We start from the raw sequence: 15,413 nt of genomic DNA on the forward strand, positions 1-15,413 counted from the left end.
GGTCTTGGTTTCAGGTTGATAGTCTAACCATCAATTTTTATATAAAAACGAAACAAGTGATGAAGATGGAGGTTTACATCCTGCTGCAGGTGCTGAATTCTTCCAGCAGGTGGCGCCGTTTCCCCTGTGATTCAACTGACGGTCTGTGGAGGAGCAGCGGGACGCACAACACAGATTTAGGACCATGATTTTCACCAAGACATGAAAAATATTCAGGAATTTTGAATAAAAAATAAAACAAATAATTTTTAGCTTGGAGTTCATAAGAAAACCAAAAACTGACATTTTGAAATTACACTCAGGTTTTTTCTAGAAGAAAACTTGAAAATTTGTGAGATCCAAAAGTTTTCAACTTTTTTTCAAAAATTGTTTTGAAAAGAACAATTTTTGAAGAAAAATTTCTGAAACTTTGATCTGATTTTTTTCGGTCACTTGGATGAATCAAACGTCGCCTCCCTCCCATCAAACCTGATTCCTGTTGAACTTCTTGCTCCTAAAACAATTTTTCCATGTCAGTCAGTTTTTTCTTGTGTTTAATTAAATTCAAATACTCAGCAGGACTTTAGATGCTATAACTCATTAGGTTCCTCAGCTGATGCTCCTGTAGCAGTCTGTTACAGCGACGTTAAAGAAGCCTCTGACTGAAGATGCTGTAGTTGAAGAGGAAGCTCAGAGTCGTCTGTGATTTTCTTGTTTTTATGTTCAACTCGTCTTTAAAGTGAGAGGATTTAGTTTCTAACCCTGGATTCATCCTGTCTTCATCTCGTGTTTGGCCCCATTCTGTCCCCTAATCATCCCAGTCTCGTATGTTTTGGTGCTTAATCCCGGTTTGATCCCATGTTCCGTGTGTCTGTCCCATGTTTATCTCAGAACCGGGTCGGTTGTTTAACCCAGTCTGGTTCTGACCCACTTCTCCTGCCTTCCCACCAGACGCTCTTTGTTCTCCGGCTTTTGTTCCGTCGGTCGGCGAGTCGACAGCTGGACCTTCATTCAGGAAGCTGGAAACAACAACGGCGTCTCAGACGGAGACGACCAGCAGCTGAAGCAGGCTGCGGGGTCGTCATGGTGAAGATCAGGCAGCCTTTAATCGATGATTCAGGTTAAAACTCGTCAAACATAAAGGACCGCTCATTACTACCATTTACACAGCAACATGTTTATTTTCTACAAATGCTAACGACACATTTAGCATCTTTGCCCTCATTTGTTCTTTTACAAACATTAAATGAATCTCAGATCTTATTTGGCAGAAACTTTCCTCTCTTGCAGAAACAAAATGCCATCGGCTCTAAATAAAAGAAGAAAAATGAGCCGGATATCCACTGACATCTCGCAAATATTTCACAACTTTTCCTGATTAATATTCAGAATTTAGTCTCCTTTGGTCGACATCTTTTATTTGAGAAATCTGAGACCTAAACTGACCCAATAAGAAGAGAAGGTGAAACTTTGTGAGTCGCAGAGCAGTAAATATTTCTGAGGTGGAGATTAAAGAACAGGTTCCTGCAACTGGAACCAACAATGTTTATTGCAGCTGCTCTATATATCAAAAAGTTTCTATCATCACAATATTAGGTTATAAATTGTTGTTATCTGTTTTCGTTGGCTGTGGGAGTTTAAAGCCGCAGTATATAACTTTTATAAGAAATAGATTTTTGGTTAAACTGTCACCAGACAGCTTGGAGCTCCTCTGCTGCGATAACCAGAAACAACCAATAAGAGAGAGTCTTAGTGCTACGATGTGTGCAAAGGAGGCGGGGCTTAGCACTGTCAATCAATGTTTTTCACAGACCATCTGATTTACTGCAAACTGTTTCAACAAATATTGTTTATAAAAGTTGCATACTGTGGCTTTAAGACCCTGTGGAAATGTTCTGTATGACAGAAATAAATTCAGCCAATCAGCCGCGCCGCCAGATGAAGTCAGACTGTGGGTGGTGCTTGTAGGACCTGGTGAGATCTTCCAGGGTCCATTAGAACCAGAACCAGGTTCTCTGAAGGGTTCTTCTCATGATGCTGATAGAGACCCAGCCTGACCTGGATGACCATCAGAACGTTGAGCCAGTTCTGATGGCTGAGGCAGGAAAACTCCACAGATGAAGCTGATATAATAGAAACCTCCATGTTGAGTCATGTTTGAAGCCCAGGTACAACGATGTCCGGTTCTCTGAGGTCAAAGAGCATGTCCAGGTGGTCAAACGGGTCTATGTGGGTCGAAGAGAGCAGAACTAAATATTCCCTCTGTCTGAAGGAGCCGAAGTGAGACGGTGAACCCCAACGAGGGAAACTCCATTTCGACCACTGATTGAAAGTTCAAGCTGTCCTGATTGAACCTGACTCTGGCAGAGCAACTCAGTGATGTCCCTGACTTCAGTGCCAGTCCTGAGGAGATGAGGTAAAGTTCTGGTCCATGTGTCTGTTGGGTCAATGTCTGCCCATGAGACGGGTCCTTTGGGAACGTGTCCCTAGAAACTGACGCCCCATATGCCACCGTGTCTCCTCGCTGTCCCTGTGTCGACGCCTGCAGACGTTCTCAGCTGTTGGACGGCTGCTCCGGTTTCAGCCGGATGGCCCAGGAGTTGGCGGACACCATGTCTCCACGCCGGTGGATCCGGCAGGTGTAGACGCCCTCGTTGAACTCATTTGCGACGATGCGAAGGTCTCTGTCCTTCATCACGATGTATCCGGGGATGGAGGTCAGGATCTGCTCGCCGTCTTTGTACCAGCTGCAGGAAACAGAGGCAGAGGACGGAGTTCTGCCGGGTCCGACCCAATCAGCTCATCAGCAAGTCTGTCTGCGCTCACCTGACTTTAGGGGGAGAACGGAGGCTCTTGGTGCCGCAGCGGAAACCCACCACTTTTCCTCGAGGAACCATCTTGATCTTCAGGTTGGCTGGGGGCGACGTTGGCATGGCGACCACATCCAGGGGCTCTGCGGCGGGAATGAAACTCAGACGGGAAATACGTTTTCAAACCAGAGACAAAGTTCTGATTGCGTCTGTTCAAAGATCACAGAGTCATTGTGCTAAAGAGCACTACGGAGGTCACCGTAGCAGAGGTCACAGCGCTGCGGACAGTTCTTCCTCATGAAGGTCTTCCTCCGTTCGCAGAATCCGAGTCGAGCCCATGGATCACAGACCCTCTTCTTATCCTGACATCCTACAAACACAACATCCTTGGCAATGACACGTCGACAGAGAGTTGACTGCAGCACACAGACTGAACACAAGACCAGAGCAGTTCTGTTCTGGTACCATAGAGCCTCTGGATCCCCCACACGTCGTCCTGAGCGATGTTTCTCTGCCCCGTGTAGGTGGCGTTGGGATGCATCAGGGCGTCCGGGTCTCTGGAGTGCCACAGGCCCAAAGCGTGACCGATCTCATGAGCCGCCACCTGGACCAGGTCGTTCAGCCAGACGCCTGCGGATTCACAGTCACAGGTCCAACACTGGTTCTGGACCGGTCTGCCAGCTGGGGTTCTAAAACGAGCCGTCTGCTCACCAATCACAAGAGTGAACATATCTGAGTTTGTGTGCAGTAAACTGGTTTGATTTCAGGGAGCAGAAACAACCCAGTGACAGACGGCAGAACAGGAAGAAGGATGACCTTGTTTCCAGCTGAACCTAGACTTCCCGAGGATCCAGAACTCGTGGTTGTCGAAGTGGATCTCTCCTCGGGGCGGCAGGAAGGCGTGAGCCAGCTCCCCGTTCAGGCCGTCGAAGCACGGATGGAGAGGAGACCACCAGCAGTCGGTGTGGTTGAAGGTGTAGAAACCTAACGCACCAGATCAGAGGAATCAAATCCACAAACGTTTGTGTTATTATTCAACCTGGTCAGTGGAAACTAAATCCAGCTTGGAGTATTTTATTACTGCTGAACCATCAAGTGACTGGTGTTTGATTGATGTCGCCATTTTGCCGTAATGGCTGCCGAGGGCCAGTAAGCAGACAGTAAGCTGCCAGTCAGGGGGAAATAAATTTCACATCAGTTTCAAGACTATCAATAGATTATTATGTCTATAATTTTAGTGTGCTTTGGTTAGTTTTATTAATTAGTTGGTGGAAATGTTTTCTCAGTCCCAGTTTTTGTTTTTGTTTGGATCCTTGCTCGGTGGCGTACCGATGGTGATGTCAGCGGCGGCGCTGCTGTTGGTGACCTCGGTGAAGGTCAGCGGCGACACGTCGCTCCACTTGGTGAAGGCGATGCTGATGGCCTTCCGGGTGTCCTCCTTGTTCAGGGTGTTGGGGAACTTTATGATCCTGGGCGATGAAGAGGAGGCAGGTCAGCGGGCGCTTTCACAGGCTGACCTCTGCTTCCTGCTCACCTGTTCAGGTGTTTCTGGGCGGACTCACCTGTATGTGATGTTGTGGTGAGTCCACTTGTGTCCCAGGGGGTTGATGGCGTAGCGTCTGGTTCTGGTTCCTCGGTCTGATTTTCTCTCCATCATCATGCTGCTGCCAGATATCTGTCAGTAAAACATCAACATTCAATCCGCTGCATGAGGAACGGGGCTGAAGTTCCTCTGGCGCCCACCAGGGGCGCTACGGAGCCACCCTGAAGCAGAACGAACAAATAAAACCAACTAGGAAAGTTTCAGAGCCAGAGTCAAACATCAGCAGAGAGAAGTGTAACTTTTGTTTTAATGAGATAAAAGCTTTGGCAGATTTATTTATCTGGATCTGATCTGATGCATTTATTCTCAATTAAACATTTCAATCCTGATGATTTGATCCAAACATTTAATATTTCCTGATTTTAACTGAAGAAATTCATTTAAAGTTACTAGTTATTAGATTTATCCCATTATTACCATTTTATTGCCGTAAAACTTTATTCTCGTAATTTGACAAACTGACATTTACAAAACCGACCATTTCAAATTCCTGCTTTGGTTTGGGTCAGAACTCGGTTCTGGTGTTTGGGTCAGAACTCGGTTCTGCTGTTTGGGTCAGAACTCGGCTTTAGTTTCAGGCGGTTTTGGGCTTCAGCTCAGTCTAGGGTCAGAACCGGGTCAGAACCGGGTCGCTCTTGCAGATGTAGGAACTTTTCTTCATGCTTTGTTCGAGTCAGTCGTGTGAGCCGGGCTCAGAACCGCCTCTGTTCTGTTCCTCGGACCCGACCAGAACAGCAGCAGCACCTGTTGGAGCCGACACCAGAACCAGAACAAACGGGCCCAGTGTCTGACACATCAGATGGCTCAGATTACAAACCAGAACCATCTGATCCGACCCCGCCTCCCTGCACATACCAGGGGTCGGGTCCAAGAGTCAGAACCTGGCCACCAGGACCGGAACACAACCAGAACCAGAACCTCATGGGAACCGGGCCTGCCAGATCCAACAGGTTTTGATAATTGCAGCGGTTCTGGGTTTTGGACCCAGTGGGACCGACAGGACGGTGCAGCTGCCTGACACACCAGAACCTCAGAGGAGGAGAATTGGACCGGGCGGCACTGCAGCTGCTCGACCCAAATGGACCCGGCCCAACCGGACCAGACCTCTGCTTGGGTCCAGAACCTCAGAACCTTCACACATCATGAATCTCCAGGTTCTCATTTTTGATGGATCTGAATCAGAACCTGAAGAGAACCGGGTCAGAACCAGCAGGACAAACCTGCAAGGACACAAAAGTCCAAAAAGTTCAGAACCAGGCTGAGGGCCCCTGATGAAGAGGAGGGACCCTCAGAGGTCACTGACAGCTGATCCAGCAATCAAACCAAACCGAACCGAACCGAACCGGACCGCAGCAGAACTTCACTGACCTTCATCACCAGCAGCACCACCAGCAGCAGGAGCTTCATGGTGTCCCCTCTGCGTCGTCCTGCCCGTCCGGACCGAACTCCTGCTCCTCCTGCCCTCCGGACCAACCGAGGGAAGTTCGCGGAGTGTGTGCGTTCGCTGCTGCCGGCGGGGTGCTCCGGGTGGGCGGGGTCAGGTGTGCGCGCGGTGTCCGCTTACTGTCCGCGGAGACATTTTAACCGTTTCAGCGCCGAGCCCATCCGAACCCAGCCGTGAAAGAGGAAACCCGCTCCGATCTGGAGCGAACAAGAGCGAGCCGACCCGCGGGCCCCCCGGGGCCGCCAGGGGCCCAGGTAGGGACGCCCTGAGGTGTTTTCCGGCTCCAGATGTTTGGCACATCTGTGAAAACAGACGCTGGAAAACACAGAGTCCCTCAGAGGAAAAAAGTTCCGAGCTTTTCATAGCCAACGAGACAGACTGGGCCGCAGAAATGGTTCCGTTCAGGTTCGGATTGTTGAACTGGATCAGAACCAGGAACTGATAGCTCTCTGAGAAAAAAATCTGTTTGTTTTGGATTGGAAAAATAAAATGAAGACAATGAGAAACCCGGTTCTGGTGGATTTGGACCCAGTTTAGCGAACAGAAGTTCTGTTAAACACGATGCCAGGACGGGAAGAGATCAGCAATGATGCTAGGAACGGTTCAAAGGTCATGAGCAATCAACCTGAATCCATCATTCTGCAGAGTGGAAATGAGCAGAAACCCCAGCTGTGAAGCACGGCGGTGGCAGACCGGTGATGTGGGACTGATCTGAGGCTGTCTGCTCCTCAGTTGCAGCCAGATCCAAACCGGGTCGTCAGCAGACTGATGGTTCCGAGCAAGTCTACAACAGGTTGTTTGACGAAGGGGTTACAGTGGTCTAGTCAAAGCCCAGAGCTCAGCCTGGTTGAAATGCTGGGAACTTTAGAAATATATTTGATGGATGAAAATCTCAGCTGAGGGAGGTTCTGTTGGGCCGGGACGACCAGAATGGTCGAATTCAAACTGATTCAGTTAGTTTGAATTTAGCCCCGCCTTCATCCTGCCCTCTGATTGGCTGCTGGCTCATCCTGCCGACTGATTGGCTCCTGGCTCATCCTGTCGACTGATTGGCTGCTGGCTCATCCTGCCCTCTGATTGGCTGCTGGCTCATCCTGCCCTCTGATTGGCTCCTGGCTCATCCTGCCCTCTGATTGGCTGCTAGCTCATCCTGCCCTCTGATTGGCTGCTAGCTCATCCTGCCCTCTGATTGGCTGCTAGCTCATCCTGCCCTCTGATTGGCTCCTGGCTCATCCTGCCCTCTGATTGGCTGCTAGCTCATCCTGCCCTCTGATTGGCTGCTGGCTCCTGCAGCTCTTCTGATGTTTTAATGAAAGTTAATCTGGCTGACACTGAGCAGCTCAGAGCCTCATCAGCAGCTCATTATGGCCGCTTTGTTGGCACGGTTTCATCGTTATTGTTGTTGTTATTGTTGTTGTTTATCAGTGAAGGCCGGCTGGTGACCTTCATCCCCCTGCAGAGCGCGGCAGCAGCTGCATGTTAATGAGCTGCACTGGTCCACTGCAGCGATGCATCCTCACCTTCATCACCTTCATCCTTTACATCATCGCTTCCATCGTCTTCATCAGTTACGTCATCAACATCATCTTCATCATCTATGTTTACAACATCTTCATTATTTCCATCATCATCATCATCATCATCATCATCATCACCATAATTAGCATAATAACTATCATCTTCATTTTCATTGTCATCTTCACCCTCATCATTAGAATCACCACCTACTTATTATCTTCATCATCCTCACTGGCTTCATCATCACCGTCATGGTAACAATGATGATGAAGACCAGAGCTGGTTGGTCCTGATGATCTCTAACTGTTTCCTCCTGGTTCTGCTGTGTGAACTGGAGTTAGTTTGGTACCGATCCGTTGGTTCTGATTGGCCGTCCGGCTGACGGACAGAGCTCCCCACGCGCCTCGGCCCCCCCAGGGGCCTCCAGGGGCTTCCAGGGGCTTCCAGGGGCCTCCGTCAGCATCACAGAGAGGAGGAGGAGGAGGAGACGAACCTTCAGCGGAGGCTGAGGGATGACGATTTAATTAGGCTTCTGTTCATTCATCTGTCCATCCACACACACACACACACACACACACACCCCACACACACACACAGAAACACTCTCACACTGATAGAAACAGTAAAAGTCACAGAGACTCTCTCGCTCTCCTCCCGCCGGGTTCCCACAGACACCCCCCCGCCCCTCTTCCTCCTCCTCCTCTTCCTCCTCCTCTTCGTCTCTGAATGGAAACTTGCCGTCTGTTTACAGGCTGGTGGTCGTCATAGAGACCAGGAGGTCAAACTGGAGAGTTCAACGATGTGACGACTCACTCTGACTGTAACACGTTTGTGATAAAAGCCCCACACTCCATCGTGGGGCTTACGCACCTTTCGGGGCCGCACTGTGCCTTCGGGTCCCACAGACCTCCATCAGACCCTCGGGGGCCCCACAAACCCACAGAGGCCTCAGGACCCCACTTTAGAGAAATAGAAAATCTTTTTAATCAGTCCAAGATCTCCGTGGAAAAGCATATTAAGATGTGGGGAGGAAACTGTGGCAGGTACTAGTACAAACTTTCACAATAGAAAGCTAAAAATATATTTAAAAACTTCTAATGAAGAACGTCTAGAATTTGATCTATGGCGCCACCCAGTGGACAGACCAGGATAAAACGACCTTTATGATCGATGACATGAATAAAACGCAGTCAAAGGAAACAAAAAGGAGCAAAATGGACCATTAAACCGGTGAGAAGAAAAACCAAACACCCAGCGGACCCCGTCCACCGCCTGATGGGAGACATGTAGGAACATGGCGCCTGTTCCCTCGTATGGGAAAGCGTTGGTGGTATAGTGGTTAGCATAGCTGCCTTCCAAGCAGTTGACCCGGGTTCGATTCCCGGCCAACGCAGTTCGTTTTTTTTTCATGTGGCTCAAAAGCTAGTATTTTAAAATGGTAATCGATTGTGATTGAAAGTCTTTCCAACAGCCAATCCTCTTTAAGGATGTATACAAAGGTTTAGCATTTTCTATGAATGGTACTGATCATCAACGGTAATTTTATTGTAACCTGTTTTATGACTGACTCTTACGGTCCGCGAGGAGCACAGGAAGTACAGGAATGACGCTGTTAGTGATCCCCTGTGAGCAATATCACAAGAAAAAAGTGTATAATACGATAATAAAATACATACAACACAATGAGGACTCAGGATCTAAAACAGTCCGTTATACCGATGGACACCGCCAAGCCAGCAGGGGGCAGCAGTATATGTTACTCGCAGCGGAAGCAGTAGTGGAAGTGTGGTTGTTTCTGTGAAAAGCTCAGCGCGGGTCAGGTGCTCTATCCGAACTATCCCTTGATTACCTACCGGTACCAGGACTCAGCCGGTTCTGTCAGGAAACATCAGGACTCACCGGGACTCTCCTCCGGCGGTGATTCCATCATGGCAGTCGGAGGAAGTTCGGTTCCTCCGCAGCTCGGAGACGTAGAAGAAGACGCTTCTCAGCTTCTGTTTCCTAAAGGTGACAAAGCTCAACAGAACACCTGAGGACCCGCTCCTGGCCGGGTTCGGCTCCCCGTTGTTTGCTCTGTACCGGGTCTGTCACCATGATTTGAGCTGCTCCTCACTGGGGGTTAATCTGGTGTTCTGGGTCGGAACCGAGCAGCGTGTGGCTTCAGAACCAGAACCCCTCAGAGGAGAGGGATGTTTCAGTTTCATGTTTAGTTAGTAAAGTATTTACAAACTAGATATTTAGTTTGTAAAGTAAACATTTATTTACAGTTGGAGCAAAATATTTCTATCTTATTTAACTAACTAAATATTTAAATAATTCATCTTAATCTAAAAGTTTAGTCTAAATATTTTCATTGAAACAGGTGAAAATGTTACTTTAAAAGATTAACTCCCAATAACTAAATGACGCAAATTATTATTTATGAAACTTTACAGGCTGTGCATGAACCTCACCAGACCTGAATGTTTTGTTGTATGAGGCGGGTTGGGTTCATCAGGACCAGTGGTGACTGGTGGAGGTTCTGACGGTGCCGTTGGTTCTGCAGAGTTCGAGAACGCGGAGACGCTGCTGAACTCTGAGGTCCACATGCTGCTGGAGCACCGGAAGCAGCAGAACGAGAGCGCCGAGGACGAGCAGGAGCTGTCCGAGGTCTTCATGAAGACGCTCAACTACACGGCCCGCTTCAGCCGCTTCAAGAACCGCGAGACCATCACCGCCGTGCGCAGGTCCACTGGCCGACCGGACCCACTTCTGTCTGCCAGCCGGCTCAGGTTCTGACCCGGTTCTGTCTGTCTGTCTCCACAGCCTCCTCCTGCAGAAGAAGCTCCATAAGTTCGAGCTCGCCAGTTTGGCCAATCTGTGTCCAGAAGCCGCCGAAGAGGCCAAGGCTCTGATCCCCAGGTGAGTCGGTACCGACCGAGCCCAGTCGGGTCAGAACCAGGCACGTCCTAGCCTGGTTTTCTTCACAAAATATTTTGGTGTTGGGCCCATTTTGGTGGTTCTAACAGCAGAACGTCTATCAAGAACCAGATTTCAAAATAAGAGCATGAATATAAACAGTTGATAACTAAAACTTCAACCAGTTCCATCCATCCATCCATCCATCCATCCATCCATCCATCCATCCATCCATCCATCCATCCATCCATCCATCCATCCATCCATCCATCCATCATCCATCCATCTTTCCATCCATCCATCTTTCCATCATCCATCCATCCATCCATCTTTCCATCCATCATCCATCCATCCATCCATCATCCATCCATCCATCTTTCCATCCATCATCCATCCATCCATCCATCTTTCCATCCATCCATCCATCCATCTTTCCATCCATCCATCCATCCATCCATCCATCTTTCCATCCATCCATCCATCCATCCATCCATCCATCCATCCATCCATCCATCATCCATCCATCCATCCATCCATCTTTCCATCCATCCATCCATCCATCCATCCATCCATCCATCCATCCATCATCCATCCATCCATTCATCCATCCATCCAGCCATCCATCCATCCATCATCCATCCATCCATCCATTTTCCATCCATCCATCATCCATCCATCCATCCATCCATCCATCTTTCCATCCATCCATCCATCATCCATCCATCCATCCATCTTCCATCCATCCATCCATCCAGCCATCCATCCATCATCATCCATCCATCCATCCATCTTTCCATCCATCCATCATCCATCCATCCATCCATCTTTCCATCCATCCATCATCCATCCATCCATCCATCCATCCATCCATCCATCTTTCCATCCATCCATCCATCCATCCATCCATCCATCCATCCATCCATCTTTCCATCCATCCATCTTTCCATCCATCCATCCATCCATCCATCCATCTTTCCATCCATCAATCCATCAATCCATCCATCCATCCATCCATCCATCCATCCATCATTTCGCTAGTGGTGGTGCTAATGTTTAACGTAGCACCGGCGCTGTTGACCCGGTTCTTTTACCTGAATGAACAGCAGTTGGCTCTGGTTTAATCTCAAGCAGCAGCTTCTCCCTGAGGACGGACCCGGATCCCGCTGGTTCTGGACGTGTTTCTGGATAACACCCCTGAACAGGTCATGAACCGGGTCAGGTTCTGAAGTAACTCAGCTGTTGACATTTTGAAATTTGCAGGGCCAGAATTGGACCCAGTCAGATGAGAACCGGTTCTGTTGATCCAACATGACTTTATTTCTGTGTGATTAAGGTTCTGTTGGTTCTGGTTTCAGTTTGGAGGGTCGGTTTGAGGATGAGGAGCTGCAGCAGATCCTGGACGATATCCAGACCAAGAGGAGCTTCCAGTACTGACCCACTGACCCGACCCGGTACCATGGGGACCTTCCAGTACCGATCCAATCTGATGCTTTCTGATCTTTTTGTGTGCCGTATAAATAAAACTTTCTCTGTTTTTTTTTTTTTTTACCATGTTTGTGTTTTCTTGTCTCTGTCTGGTTCTGGTACCTGGTGTTTGGGTCAGAACCACGTTCAGATGTTCACGCAGTACTCAGCTCTGTCTGGGTCCGGCAGGGCCTCGGGCAGAACCCCGGCTGCCGTCCCCACCATTCTCACCGTGTTCCGACCCAACAGCTCCCTCTCGTACTCCATGAGCTGCCTCCAGAACCCGGCGTTGGGTCGGATAAACGGCCGGCGCTCCAGAACCAGTTCGTGGGCCTGACGCAGGCTGAAGCCTTCAGATCTGGACGCAGAACAGAACCGACATGTTGGTTCTGTAGAACTTTACAGTAATTCTCTGATAAGAACAGTTGAGTTCTGATCCAGACTGACCCGGGAAACATTACGGTTCAGTTTTAGGGGAAGCTAAGAGCACTAAACGCCTTAAAAGTTAGCAAAGTGCACATCGCTAAGCTAAAAATAAGATTTGCTAACATAGTGGAGCTAATGTACCTTAACGCTTTAGAATTTATCTTCAAACTTTCATTCAGGTGAATAAAAGTTCACCTGAACACTAAACCAATTCAAAGTTAGCAAAACTACGTCAAGGATCTTCTGGTTGTGTTACCAGAACCGACCCAAACCCAGAGCCGTTACCTCATCAGGTAAGCCATGACCAGTGCTGCGGAGCGGCTCCGACCCGCTGTGCAGTGGACCAGAGTGGACCCGGCCTGGTTCTGCTGGATCCGCTCCGTCACCGGGTCAAAGTACTGGCCCAGCTGGGCATGGGGCCGGTCCTGGACTGGGACGTGGAGGACCTGCAGGCCATCGGGCGCGGGGTAGGGGAGGTCCGGCAGCCCGCTGGCGTTGATAATGAGCGAGACATTCCTGCTGGTCAGCACGGCCGCGTTCAGGGCCGAGTCCAGATCGCCCAGGTAGAGCCGGGCCGAAACCTGGGAGACCCGCATTCCGGTACGAATGTTTCCTGGAGCAGGAGATTCAGAACGGTCAAGATGAACAGCAGCTGCTGCAGCGCCACCATGTGGACAGCTGTTTATCAGAACTTCAGGTCTTCAGAATGGATCAGATCCTTGTTCTATTCAGGTTCTGAGTGGTCCAATCCAGATGTGACCAAACAAATATCTCTGAACTCTTTACCTAAAAGAACTGGACCTGAGTGGAGTCACTGACCTTCCCTCCATTCAGGACTTCTACAAGTCTAGAGACATGAAACATCTCTGCAGATCCCACACATGCTGGACATGAACGGTTTAGACTTTAACTTTCAGATCCACACCACAAAGACAGCTTCTTCAGATGGACACAATGAATACCTTACACCACAAGGATCAAACTCCAGGCCAAATCTGGCCCACCATAACTTTATGTGGCCCTAGAGTGTGGAGGGCCTCATAAATTGAACCTTAAGATAACAGTTGTGTGCTTAAATATTATTTTATTAGTCAAATCAAATCAGTTGTCACTTGTATTGGACCAAATTAGAAAGTGGTAATCAAATGCAAGGAAAGCTAATATTTTAGCAGTTTTAACAGTTATTCTGATCAATACATTCTGCCACCACTGGTTTTTTGCGGACATTCATGATGTTGACACAGAAAATACCGAATCCCCTGCCTTACAGAAAAAGTTGTTGGCTACTCTGCTGTGGAACTAAATAAACTAAATAAACTTGTCTCTTTTTATTTTCTTCTTATATTAAAAAAATCCTACATATACAGTTTCATATATATCTATTATTTTATTTCCTCTACAGTTTATATTTCACACTTAATGTCTTGAAACCAAAGTCAGATTTCTTGTTGGTGTACATAATCATGGCCAATAAACTGACTGTATTCAAACGGATTCTATATTCAAATCCACTCAAAATATGAATGAACTTTGGCACTACTGGCTTTCCATATAGGGCAACATATTAAATGGCACACATGTGATATGGATTTGTGTCCTGTTAAATTTAAATTAAACAGACAGTTATAAACTCAAAACATGTAAATTAAATCAGATCTGCAGGTGAAAGTGATAAAATGTTACTGTCAGAAGTGGGATTCGAACCCACGCCTCCAGGGGAGACTGCGACCTGAACGCAGCGCCTTAGACCGCTCGGCCATCCTGACACCGTGGGAACAGAACCGGAACCCGCGACATTCAAAGAATGTCAGCCTGTCCATTTCCTCACATATATTTTTATTGTTAGAATAGATACGGAATCGCCTCTACGGCTCAAGGTTCCACTGAACAGCCTCATCTCGTAGCGAAAGAGTCTGGTAGGAAAAGACACAATGTTACGAAAAGCTCTGCCACCGGCCGCCATTACTGTGTGAGTCAGGATCACGAGCTGGATCAGGTTCGGACCTGTTCGTGGGTCTGGCTTTGTCACAGCCTAAGTTTGGGTTGTTTTGGTCCCGGATAGTTTCCCCCGTGCTTCAGCTGCGACAGTTTCGTTTTCCTTACGTCGTCGTTATTAACTAAAAGCAGCAGAAGAAGAGTTTCTGCTCTTCCGTTGTACCGGAAGGAAGAGAACAACTTCATCGGACTGAAACGGCTCCCGAACAGGTAAAACTTAACTCACCTGTTCAGGTCAAATATGCTCCAACTAACAGAAACTCATGAACTCGGCCTTTAACTCTAAAACGGCTTAAAAACAAAACACAGGCTGAAGCCTCGCGGGTTGTTTCGAGATTATTCGAGATTGGCAGCACGAGACCAGACTTCATTTAAAAAACGTCAAATTTACGTTTTTTCATTTCGAACCGGATGTTCAGGGATATCTATATATAATCAATGTTCTCCTTTTGACGTGTCTATCATGTTAGTTGGAAACAGGATGAGCCGTTTCAGCGGCTACAGATGTTTACTCACGTCTCCATAGCAACAGTTTGTGCATCAACAGAAACTGTGGGTTGGTTGCTTCAAAATAAAAGCCTCTCCTGAAGTATGGATCAGAACCAAACTCTCAGGTTGGGTAGATGGTTTTTAAAGTGACTGACTTGTCCTGTTTGTTTTGGTTACGTTTGGACCGCAGACATGAACCAAGCTGCTCCGAGCCAGCGACCCGTAATCCCACAGGTCCGGTACCACCCATCCATTCAGATGGCAGGAAGTGGAACCACAGCCGGTGCTACTCGCCGTCCTCAGATCAGAACTCAACCTAAAATGGTCCCTAAGAACCAGAACGCCAACAGAACCGGTCCGGCTGGGGCGCGCGGACCACCTGACAACGATCCAGGTCCAACTGCAGACCCGACATCAAGCAAACAGGGCCAGAGATCCAGACCAGGTGCTGCTCGCAACCCTCAGACCAGAACTGAGCCCAGAGTGGTCCAGAAGAACCAGGACCCCAACAGGACCAGTCCATGTCTTAACAGAGGACCAGAACCCAGGACGGATCTGGGTTCTGCTGAAGACAAAGCTCCTCCCACACCAGACCAGGTCCCGCTGGACCCAAGGGCCAAACTGGACCTCCACCTGCTACAGCAAGTGGAGGTTCTGACCCGCGGTCAGAGCACCAACCAGGACTGGTTCCACTGGAGGAAGAACCGGATCACGGCCTCCGTGGCCCATCGGATCGCTCACTCCAGGTTCGCCAACGGCAAGGGCAAAACTCCGCCCCTTTCGTACC

The 15,413-nt window shown here is 48.5% G+C and overlaps 4 protein-coding genes and 2 non-coding genes across 9 annotated transcripts in view; 3 read left to right on the plus strand and 3 right to left on the minus strand.

Annotated features, from left to right (window-relative positions):
* Nucleotides 1-1,140: 1,140 nt before the first annotated feature.
* Nucleotides 1,141-6,052, minus strand: mmp23bb (matrix metallopeptidase 23bb). The gene is made up of 8 exons (XM_055028420.1): nucleotides 5,761-6,052; nucleotides 4,352-4,464; nucleotides 4,119-4,258; nucleotides 3,606-3,773; nucleotides 3,255-3,419; nucleotides 3,049-3,159; nucleotides 2,806-2,932; nucleotides 1,141-2,726 (listed from the first exon to the last, which is right to left on the minus strand). The coding sequence occupies exons 1-8, from the start codon at nucleotides 5,797-5,799 to the stop codon at nucleotides 2,534-2,536; spliced, it is 1,056 nt and encodes a 351-aa protein (XP_054884395.1). The 5' UTR covers nucleotides 5,800-6,052; the 3' UTR covers nucleotides 1,141-2,533.
* A 2,623-nt stretch (nucleotides 6,053-8,675) lies between these two features.
* Nucleotides 8,676-8,747, plus strand: trnag-ucc (transfer RNA glycine (anticodon UCC)). The gene has a single exon. It is a non-coding gene; the product is annotated as a tRNA-Gly (tRNA).
* Nucleotides 8,748-9,126: 379 nt separating this feature from the next.
* polr2d (RNA polymerase II subunit D) lies at nucleotides 9,127-11,800 on the plus strand. Its single transcript, XM_055028923.1, has 4 exons — nucleotides 9,127-9,361; nucleotides 9,900-10,080; nucleotides 10,160-10,255; nucleotides 11,608-11,800. The coding sequence occupies exons 1-4, from the start codon at nucleotides 9,283-9,285 to the stop codon at nucleotides 11,684-11,686; spliced, it is 435 nt and encodes a 144-aa protein (XP_054884898.1). The 5' UTR covers nucleotides 9,127-9,282; the 3' UTR covers nucleotides 11,687-11,800.
* LOC129359353 (dual specificity protein phosphatase 14) lies at nucleotides 10,249-14,648 on the minus strand. 2 transcript variants are annotated; one of them, XM_055028921.1, is made up of 5 exons: nucleotides 14,364-14,648; nucleotides 12,428-12,755; nucleotides 11,948-12,074; nucleotides 11,344-11,446; nucleotides 10,249-10,370 (listed from the first exon to the last, which is right to left on the minus strand). In XM_055028921.1, exons 2-5 carry the CDS (start codon nucleotides 12,736-12,738, stop codon nucleotides 10,318-10,320), a joined length of 594 nt encoding a protein of 197 aa, XP_054884896.1. In that variant the 5' UTR covers nucleotides 12,739-12,755; nucleotides 14,364-14,648; the 3' UTR covers nucleotides 10,249-10,317. The 2 variants fall into 2 exon arrangements, with proteins under 2 accessions (XP_054884896.1, XP_054884897.1); XM_055028922.1 differs by lacking the exons at nucleotides 10,249-10,370; nucleotides 11,344-11,446; nucleotides 14,364-14,648 and adding an exon at nucleotides 14,147-14,202 and having other exon boundaries at nucleotides 11,546-12,074.
* trnal-cag (transfer RNA leucine (anticodon CAG)) lies at nucleotides 13,826-13,908 on the minus strand. The gene has a single exon. It is a non-coding gene; the product is annotated as a tRNA-Leu (tRNA).
* LOC129359351 (uncharacterized) overlaps nucleotides 13,858-15,413 on the plus strand; it is a 3,611-nt gene continuing 2,055 nt past the window's right edge. The window contains exons 1-2 of one of the 3 annotated variants that reach the window (XM_055028920.1): nucleotides 13,858-14,058; nucleotides 14,817-15,413. The exon at nucleotides 14,817-15,413 is cut by the window's right edge and continues 15 nt beyond it. In XM_055028920.1, the coding sequence (XP_054884895.1) occupies nucleotides 14,819-15,413 (595 nt within the window). In that variant the 5' untranslated portion in view covers nucleotides 13,858-14,058; nucleotides 14,817-14,818. Of the gene's footprint in view, nucleotides 14,059-14,241; nucleotides 14,348-14,580 lie in introns of those variants that run through there. The other 2 variants (XM_055028917.1, XM_055028918.1) reach the window with 2 other exon arrangements.

Source organism: Poeciliopsis prolifica, unplaced genomic scaffold, assembly GCF_027474105.1.
Source record: "Poeciliopsis prolifica strain line A6 unplaced genomic scaffold, Auburn_PproV2 SCAFFOLD004, whole genome shotgun sequence".
Lineage (NCBI taxonomy): Eukaryota > Metazoa > Chordata > Actinopteri > Cyprinodontiformes > Poeciliidae > Poeciliopsis > Poeciliopsis prolifica.